The sequence below is a fragment of the Rhinolophus hipposideros genome (genome assembly GCF_964194185.1).
Source record: "Rhinolophus hipposideros genome assembly, chromosome: 10".
NCBI classification, from domain to species: Eukaryota; Metazoa; Chordata; class Mammalia; order Chiroptera; family Rhinolophidae; genus Rhinolophus; species Rhinolophus hipposideros.
The window spans coordinates 6860699-6870260 of record NC_138056.1 but is presented as its reverse complement, the minus strand read 5'-3'; the positions used below and the strand labels follow the sequence as shown (position 1 = coordinate 6870260).

Here is a 9562-nt window from a genome sequence, read left to right as displayed (position 1 = left end):
ATGGCGCGCGCGTCTTCACAGTGCACGGGATGGCACAGGTCTTCACAGTGCACGGGATGTCGCTCCAGGCTCACACCAGCCCCAAGATCAGGAGGCTCCCCAGTGAGGCAGGCAGAGGTACCAGGGCGTAGCAGCAGCAGCAGCACGCGTTCCAGGGGAGAGCCAAGGCCTCCCCCACAGCCATCAGAGACCAGGCTGCTCCTGGCCAGGCCTACAGCCCACGTAGGGCAGGTGCTGCTCTTCTTTTGCATTTGTGCCTCCCTCAGAGCTGGGTTAAACTTTGACTGAGGAAATGATGACTAACCCCTATTCTATAAACGCCACCTGGTCACAGTTTAATTCCAGTCTGCGTGACTTCAGTCTCCACTTTTCCCCCTTCTCAAATTCAGCTTCTCCCAGAGGTCCAGGGCAGCTGCATCTCTGGGGAGATGCCCGTGGCTACAGGGTCCCGCCGTCGGAGCCACCCTGAGTGACAGCTGCTGGCCTCCACGAGTCAGCGAAGCTGGGGCCGCTGCCATGCTCCAGGCTGCTTGGCTGGCGAAGCCTGTGCTGCCACGGAGGAGGTAGGCTCCTGGCGTTGGCCCCTTGGCCCTGAGCCGGCCTCTGTGACGTGGGCTCTTCCAGGGGCCCTTGGGGGACTCCATGGCCTTTTCTGAACTCCTGGACCAAGTGGGCAGCCTGGGCAGGTTCCAGGTCCTGCAGACGGTGGCCTTGGTGGCCCCCATTATGTGGCTTACTACTCACAACATGCTGGAGAACTTCTCGGCCGCCGTGCCCAGCCACCGCTGCTGGGTGCCCCTCCTGGACAACAGCACTGCCCAGGCCAGTGTCCCTGATGCCCTGGGCCCAGAGGCCCTCCTGGCCGTGTCCATCCCACTGGGTCCCGACCATGAGCCCCACCAGTGCCGCCGCTTCCGCCATCCACAGTGGCAGTTCCTGGACCCTAACACCACGGCCACCAACTGGAGTGAGGCCGCCACGGAGCCATGTGTGGATGGCTGGGTCTACGACCACAGCACCTTCACCTCCACCATCGTGGCCGAGGTAAGGGCCTCTCCTGACAACCTCCCCGAGTCTGGCCACCTCAGAGGCCAAAGTCACTGCTCCTAGTTGGCTGGACTCCAAATGGCCCACTCCCAGGAGGGACCCCGGTGCAGGTCTCCCCACTCTCAGGGGAGCTTCCAGCCGGCCCCTCCTCAGCCACATCGCCCTACAGAGGGGGTGGTGGCAGGAAACAGCCTGAAGAGGTCCTGTGCTGGTAGAGGGGCAGGCGGCACTGAGTAGGCGCCCTGGACACCCAGGCTGGCCCTGCTGTCACCTGATAGCGGTGGCTCCAGCAGCCGTCTCCACGTGTGGGCTCAGTTCCACTCAGAAGATTCATTGGATTCCTGGAGGCATCAGACAAATCTGGGAAAGTAGGAAGGGCGCCCATCCCAGCAAGCGGGAAGGGCCTCTTTGTAAAGAACCGGAGGGAGGTGGGAGGAGGTGCCAGCTTGGGGAGGGCAGATGAGGCCACCGAGGGCTTGACCCTTCACCTGAGGCAACAGGGAGCAATGAAGGGGATTAGGCAGGGGGTGACAGCCCTTGCTGTCCCACAGGGCCCTGCCCTATGACCTTAGAGGTCGAGTTCACCAGGTCAGCACCCACACTCAGCTGCCTGGGGCCTTCCTCTCTAGGTCCTCTGCCCCCTCCCACCTGGGCTTTCTCCCCTTCCCCCTCCAACCTCCTGAGCTCAGCTCCTCCCATCTCTCCTACCAGTGGGACCTGGTGTGTGACTCTCAGGCCCTGAAGCCCATGGCCCAGTCCATCTTCCTGGCTGGGATCCTGGTGGGAGCCGCCGTGTGCGGCCAAACCTCTGACAAGTGCGTACCCCTAGTGCAGGCAGGCCCCATTGCCCTCACTGCACCGCTAGATGCTTGTGTGTGGGTGCCCTTCCTCACACCCTCTGGCTGTGCTGCTGAGCAAAGCTCGTGCCCTCTCTGGGCCTTGGTTTCACCGTCTCTCCTCTGGGGTTGTGGAGGGGCATGCTCTTATCAAACACTCACTGCTGCAACCTGCTCAGCCACATGCCTGCCTGCAGCTGCTGCTTGGACGCTCCCGCAGACGGGGAACTCATTTCCTGCCCAGAGTGTCTTTGTGCACCTGTGCTCACGGGACCTCCGTGGATGAAGGATGTGGGTCTGGCCCCAGGGGTCACTTTAGCATGCACCTCTGCACAGCAGACAGAGGGTGGGCTCCGGTGGTCCAGAACCCTGCGGCCCACCGTGGACCTGGCCACCCTCCCGGTGTGTGTCGCAGGTTTGGGCGCAAGCTGGTGCTGACCTGGAGCTACCTGCAGTTGGCCGTGTGGGGCACAGCGACTGCCTTTGCCCCCACCTTCCCCGTGTACTGCCTCTTCCGTTTTCTGGCGGCCTTTGCCATCGCGGGCATCATGATGAACACCAGTACTCTCCGTAGGTCCCCCTGACCCGGGGCCATGCAGGGGAGGCTCTCAAAGGCTCCTGGAATGACCTATGTCGTCTCCTTGCAGTGGTGGAGTGGACGTCAGCACAAGCCCGAGCCTTGGTGATGACTTTCAACGCCCTGGGCTTCAGCTTCGGCCAGGTCCTGTTGGCCGCAGTGGCCTACGGTGTGCGCGACTGGACGCTGCTGCAGCTGTCAGTCTCTGCCCCCTTCTTCCTCTGCTTTGTGTACTCCTGGTAGGTGCCGCTCCCATCCCCCTCAGAGGAGGAGACCCTGCCTACCCTCCACCCAGGGGAATAGGAGACTCTCCTCCCCCTGGGGGCCGAGGGCTGGGGGCGCAGGCAGCCAGGGGCACAGGGCAGCAGGGGAGTCGTAGGATGGCAGAGTTGGCGGCCACAAGCCCTCGATGTTCACCTACTCCAACCCAGGGCTCAGTTGTCCAGGATTTGTCTCCTTCGTCTCCTTCCCCTGCTCCTCTTAGGTGCTCCTTCTCCCTTGCTCACCCTTCTCCCTCCCCGTCCCTCCCTGTCAGTCACCCACTGTGATCCTGTGGCCATCTCTCTCCTCCCACCGTGCTGGGCCCTTGTAGCACGTGACTGGTACCTGTCGTGCCCTCCCCAGGCAGCCTCACCTGTGCCCACAGCTCTTCCTCCAAATGCTGCAGACCCTGAATTCCCTCTCTAGTTCTGCCTCTCCCTGGCCATCAGTCTGCTGTTTCCAAACGCCTGTGTGACATCTCCACGATTAGTGTCGCAACACCAAAATGTAACGTCTTTTTACACAGCTCCTCCCCAAGGCTCCCCCCAGCGTGGACAGCAGCCCCCACCCACCAGATACTGGAGTCAGAATTGCCATGACACCCTCTCCCTCACCGTCCCCTCACCCCAGTCCAGCAGGTCACTGGCTTTTGTCACTCTACTTCTAACAGGCACCTTGATTCCTCCCTCCATCCCCAGAGGCTCAGGGCCCCGGTGGGTGTGGAGCAGGCACCCCACACTGTGGCTGCTCTCGGAAATGGAAAGCATACCTGGCTGGGGAACTTGCACAAGCAAAGGCCTGGGGGTAGAGGGGTGGGCAACACAGGGGGGTCAGTCGGCTGGGCAGACAGTGCAGGAGGCCTGAACCTTATGCTGAGGGCCGTTAGAGTCTGGGTCCTGCCATGGAAAGGGGGTCCTGGGGGGGTGTGTGGCCAACTGGCACTCAAGAGGGAGCTGCTGTCATCCTGGCTTGGACAACAGGGCCAAAGTTGAGGCAAGGGCTGTGGGGCCAGTCTGGCAGAGATGTCAACTGTTGACTGAGTCGGTGCAGGTGGGGAGGGGCTGTGATGTCAGGACCCTGATCCAGGCCTGAGCCCTCCAGGCAGGTGTAAAGCTGTTTGCAGGAAGGGGCACCAGGAGAGGAGCCTGCTCAGGCAGGAAGGTACAGGCCTGGAGGTAAACAGTAGGGACCGTGTGACCTCTGGGCAGTACCAGACAGTAGAGGAAGGACCCTGGTGGCAGGCTTGTAGCCTGTGGTCGGTTTGCAAGACTATGCTCCGGTAGCCACTGGCGGGGGTGAGGGGTGCGCTTACTGCACCAGGCCCACCCAGACCTGGCTTCCAGGTGATGCAGGGGAAGGGCCATGGGGTCGGGAAGGGGGCAGGAAGGGGAGAACAGGGACCCCAACCCCAACCTAAGGGAGGGAGGCAGGAGGAGGGAGGAAGGGAGGCCTGCTGGGGAAGGAGGGTGGCTGAGATGGTGTGGCTGCCACTCATCACAGCACCCTTCTCTGCCCACCCACTGATATCACCACCCTGAGCCCAGGGTCTGTGGGTACCAGTGAGGCCTCCCCCTTGGGAAAGAGGTACAGTGAGGCTAATTCAAGCCAGGCCCTGGGCCACCCACTGGAGCCAGGCCCTGAGGGCCACGGCAGTGTGACCCCCCACACACACCCTCCTCCCTCCACCCCCTGCTCTAGGTGGCTGGCAGAGTCAGCACGATGGCTTCTCGTCACGGGCAGGCTGGAGCGGGGCCTGCAGGAGCTGCAGAGAGTGGCTGCCATCAATGGGAAGAGGGCAGTAGGGGACACACTGACCACCGAGGTGAGGCAGGGCTGGCTTTCCCCCGGGGCTGGACCCTCAGGCCCTCTCTCTGACCTTGCACGGGGCCCTTGGGAGGCTGACCAAGGGTCCTGAACCCCTAGGATAAGAGTCTTGGGGAGGAGGGCCTGCCTGGAGCCCCCAGTGCTGACAGTGTCCAATACCGCCCCCCCCCCCCGTCCCAAAGGTCTTGCTCTCAGCCATGCAGGAGGAGCTGAGTGTGAAGCAGGTTCCCGCCAGCCTAGGCACCCTGTTTTGCACACCTGGACTGGGCCTCCGGACCTGTGTCTCCATTCCGTGCTGGTAGATGCCCCTTCAACCCCCATCCCACCTGGGCCCCAGGGAACCTAGCATCAGGGCACTAGCTGGCATCCAACCAGGGCCTCTGCTGACTCTCGTTGGTCCCACTGGGCTGGGAGTGCCTCCAGGATAAGACCTGCAGCACTGATCTCTCCAAGGAAACGGCCCAGGCCAGATGAGCTCAGGCAGCTGAGTCCACAGAAGAGATTAATAAGGAGGATACATGACAAAGGTGCTGGGAGAGCTGAAGAGCCCAGTAGAACGAGGCAGTCAGAGAGTTCAACGACAGAAAGGCACATCCACCCTTGTTTGGAGGGACCAGGGAGGAGAAAGATACATTATCAGAGCACAGGAGCCAGGGCCACCCAGCAAAGACCCGAACCGGCGGGGCCTCAGAGGGAGGACCTACTCCGTGGGACTTGGAGCTGTGGAGGGGACATAGCCACTGCCAGACATGGCACTCAGGGAGAGGAGGGGAGAATACCCCAGCTTCTCCCCTGGCCCCGCCTCCAGCCTCCCACCAGAGCCTCCTATGGACCAAACCCAATGAGGAGCAGCATTGGCGAGGGAACCTGGGAAATGTAGTCTACAGAGACCACCCTCTGCCATACAGAGCCAGCAGAAGGGGGTCGGAAATGAGTCTGAGAACAAACAAGCCCAGAAGCAACCCACGCCCCAGCCTGACTCGACTTGTCCCACCCCCAGGTTTGCCTTTGGCTTCACCTTCTTCGGCCTGGCCCTGGACCTGCAGGCCCTGGGCAGCAACATCTTCCTGCTCCTGGTCCTCTTGGGGGCCTTTGACATTCCAGCCAAGATCAGCACGCTGCTGCTGCTGAGCCGTCTGGGCCGCAGGCCCATGCAGGCCTCATCGCTGGTGCTGGCTGGGCTCTGCATCCTGGCCAACACGCTGGTGCCCCTCGGTGAGCCGCAGACCTGGGCACATGGCTGGGGGAGGATGGGCTGAGCCAGGAGCAGAGACCCCCGGCCCCGTCCTCAGAGGGTCCTGGGCTGGGGCAGGGGCCATTAGGAAGGAGGCTGCAGGGGTATCTGGGAGAGATGGTGGTGGCCCTGTGGGAGAGGGCCGTAGTGGAGGGGGCAGCATGGTGAATAACCGTGGAGATAATAACGCAGTGATGGATTATGGGGGCAGGGAAATGGACGGGGGGTGTCAAGGAGGACCCCCAGGGTCTGCTTCTAGATGTCTGAGTGCAGAGCAGATTGGGGGACAGAGAATGTGGCCATGAGGTCACTTAGGACCTGGTGCATGTGGAGGGTGTGGGTACACCTGAGTGGAGGTGACTCCCAGACCTTTGAAGAGAGAGCCCCCACGTGATCCTGGGGCCCCCGCCACCACCCCCGCTCAGCAGTCTCTGTCCACAGAGATGGGGTCCCTGCGTGCAGCCCTGGCCATACTGGGGCTCTGTGGGGTGGGAGCTGCCTTCATCTGCATCACCATCTACACTGGTGAGCTCTTCCCCACCGTGCTCAGGTGAGGCTGTGCCTGGGCCCAAGGACGGAGGTGCCGGGGGCTGGGAGGGCGGGCTGGGCGTGGCCTTCCCCACACCTGGATGCTCGCACCTGTGTCTCTTTTCCACGCGGTCTCAGGGCTGCCCAAGTACATCCCGGCCCAGCCTGACCCCCTGTGCCTCCCTGCGCAGCGCAGGGCTAGGCCAGAGTGGGCAGAGTGGCCTCTCATAGGTGCCTCTGTGCCGGCAGGATGACCGCAGTGGGGCTGGGCCAGATGTCAGCCCGAGCGGGAGGCATCCTGGGACCTCTGGTCCGGCTGCTGGGTGTACATAGCCCCTCACTGCCCCTGCTGATGTATGGGGCAGTGCCAGTGCTGAGTGGCCTGGCTGCGCTGCTGCTGCCCGAGACCCAGAACCTGCCGCTGCCGGACACCATCCAAGATGTGCAGAACCAGTGAGTGGACCAGCCCTGGGACCAACATCTCCTCCCTCTAGAGAACACTGGAACGGGACAGGTCTAGCCACCCACTCTCATCACTGGACAGAAGGAGGAGCAGAGTCCCAGAGAAGGATAGGATTGGCTGAGAGCCACACAGCACATCTTTGGGAGAGTGGGCTGGGTCTCCCCGCTGACAGTGTAGATTTTGTCCCCTGATCTTCTTTCCACCACTTTTCACCAAATAACCCAGCTGCCCCCAACTCCACCTTGAGAGAGGTCAAGGGGAAGGAAGTGTAGCCCTTTGTAAGGGAGAGAGCTGACAGTGTGATGGCCATTGTTGGGGGGTCCTCACTGGCCCCAGACTCTACTAGTAAAGGCCCTAGATATCTGTCGAGGCTGTCACTGCCCACCCACCCTCATCATGTGCTCAGGGAGCTCAGTCCTGGGTCCCTGAGAGCAGTATCTTCTGAGTCCTCAGGATGGATACAGGTCAGAGGTCAGAGTCACTCTGCACCTGGGACACGCATCCCCTCCGTGTCTTTCCTGAACAGGGCAGTAAAGAAGGCAACACATGGTACCCAGGAGCGCTCTGTCCTGAAATCCACGCAGCTTTAGGCCTCCTGGGAGCCTACAGTGAGACTGTGGCAGGAGCCTCTTGTCCTCTGCAGAAGACAGGCCAGCAGACCTTGATTTCCAGAGGGCCCGGGGGCTGCCCCTCCAGCCGAGCCCTGCCTCTCACTGTCTGAGGAGCCACCTTCAGGACAGAAGGGGCAAAGGATGGTGTGATTGGCAGGAGGCTGCCCAGTGAAGCATCATCTGACCCTCCCTCATGGCTGCAAAGAGGATCAGGGACCAGGCCCAGGGGAGGGGCCAGCCTGTCGACCCCATGGCCTCCTCCTCAGCTCACGGCCACCAGGCTCAGGCTGACCATCACCCATGGTCAAAACCTCTCCAGACCAAGGACTCTGCACAAGTGATGGAATCTGCTCCTGTTTCACCAGAAAGGTGGCCCTGGGCCCACCCCCCTCGTCTCCACACTCCAGCCACACAGCCCAGCCCGCCAGCCATGCCTTCTGCCTAAGACCCCCCAACCACCTTCTCTACTTGACAAACTCCCATTCAGCCTCCCAGACCCAGGCCAATATCCTCATTCCAAGGACCCAGGGCCCAGCCCAAGGTTCTACTGAAACCCTAACCCATGGCCTCAGCCATACACTGTCTCCCACCCCCACCAGCCTGTGCATTCCCAGAGGGTGTTCCCAGAGGGTGTCCGCAGCTCCCACACAACCAAGTGGAAGGGCATCAGTGGGGGGGCGATAAGAGAGTGAATAAAGGAACAAATGACTTCCCCTCACCGACTCAGTGATGAGCCCAGGGTCTACCTGGTGAGGGCTCCTCGCTGGGTGGCCCTTTCCCAGGCCAGCTTTCCTACCCTCAGTGCCCGCCTGCGTGGCTGCCCTTTCCAGACTGTTGTAGGGCAGGCACAACGCTGGGCACCTCAGGGCATCATTTCATTTCATCTTTTCTTGAACCCTTTGAGGTAGATGTTGCCCCATTTTACAGATAGGAAAACTAAGGCTCAGAGAAACTAACTTCCCATGATACACAGCAAGGAAGGGGCAGAAATAGGAGTCAAATCCTGGCCTTAGGTCTCCAGAGCCCAGCTCTGGCCACAATACCTCCAGCCTACCATCAGGCCTCACCTCACAATCTGGGCGTCCGGGGATACTTCTCAAGAGCAGAGGTCTTCCTCTCAGAACCAGCCAGAATGCTGCAGGATCCACTGGCATCACTTATGGGTGTAAGGACTCAGGCAGAAAGGGGGAGGTCCCAGAGCTCCCTACCCCGACTAATAAACGTGGGTGCAGGCAGAAGCCATCTGCTGCCCAGTGGGGTCCCCACCAGCTGTGCTCAGGTGGTCCCTGGGCCACCTGGGCCTGTGTCACTGTTTCCAGGCACCTCAGCAGAGGGTTGCCTCCACCCCCCCACACACACACACAAAGATTAATGGGAAAACAAAACGTAGCTTTGTCCCCGGGAGATGGGATCACTCCCTGGTCTGATGAGCTGCAGCCCCTGGGCCTCTGGGGGGGTGTCCTTTAGTTGTCTGCCTATGGCCTCCCCCAAGACCCAAGTTGTCCCAGCCCACCCTGGATTTGTCTACCTGCTGCCCCTCTGCGCCTTAGCTGCCTTTCCTACCCTTGCTCAGCATTCTCGGGACCTGAGGGTGTCCAGAATCTTCCAGAAACCAGAACCCAATGACTGAAAGATGGCTCCTCCTCTCCCCTGGGGTGTCCTCCAGCTCACCAAGTGGTCAGGGCTGTCCATCCATATTCAGAGGGTCTTGCTCCTGGATCTTCCAGGTGGTCACAATCTTCCAGGACCTAGGGCCTAGCTGCTTCCCACAAGTCACCCCTCGTTTAACTCAACAGGGCCTGGAAGCTGGAAGGACCCAGAGCCCTTCCCCTCTGGGGCAGCCAGGGAGTGAGTGCCATCACAGTGGGCGCCCTATGAAGGGAGAAGGAGCCTCCCTCTGCGGCAGCCACAGGCCTGCATTCCACCGGGGTGATGCCACCTGACCTCAGAAGCGGCTGGAAACCCCGCAATGAAGGAGACAAGGGGATTGGGCATGGGAAAGAAGAACCCATTAACCACCCCTTAAGCCCATCCACCCATGGGCTTGGGCAGCGAGGGCAGGAAAGTGGCTCGGGGCCTAGTCTGCCAAATCTCCTGCCTCCAGCCCAGGGGTGTAAGTGGGGAGGGGCAGTACTGGGCCCCACAGACTCCATATCCACCTCCAGGAGGGGGATAGCCCCC

The 9562-nt window shown here is 61.3% G+C and overlaps 1 protein-coding gene across 3 annotated transcripts; it reads left to right on the top strand.

Moving 5' to 3' along the window:
- Positions 1–343: 343 nt before the first annotated feature.
- On the top strand, positions 344–8100 carry SLC22A12 (solute carrier family 22 member 12). 3 transcript variants are annotated; one of them, XM_081062357.1, is made up of 10 exons: positions 344–1044; positions 1759–1862; positions 2299–2453; positions 2531–2699; positions 4420–4543; positions 4728–4843; positions 5546–5760; positions 6221–6329; positions 6557–6760; positions 7297–8098. In XM_081062357.1, the coding sequence occupies exons 1-10, from the start codon at positions 643–645 to the stop codon at positions 7358–7360; spliced, it is 1662 nt and encodes a 553-aa protein (XP_080918483.1). In that variant the 5' UTR covers positions 344–642; the 3' UTR covers positions 7361–8098. The 3 variants fall into 3 exon arrangements, 2 of the variants coding, with proteins under 2 accessions (XP_080918483.1, XP_080918484.1); XR_013994159.1 differs by having other exon boundaries at positions 643–1044; positions 6221–6304; positions 7297–8100; XM_081062358.1 differs by lacking the exon at positions 2299–2453 and having other exon boundaries at positions 588–1044.
- The last annotated feature ends 1462 nt before the right edge of the window (positions 8101–9562 follow it).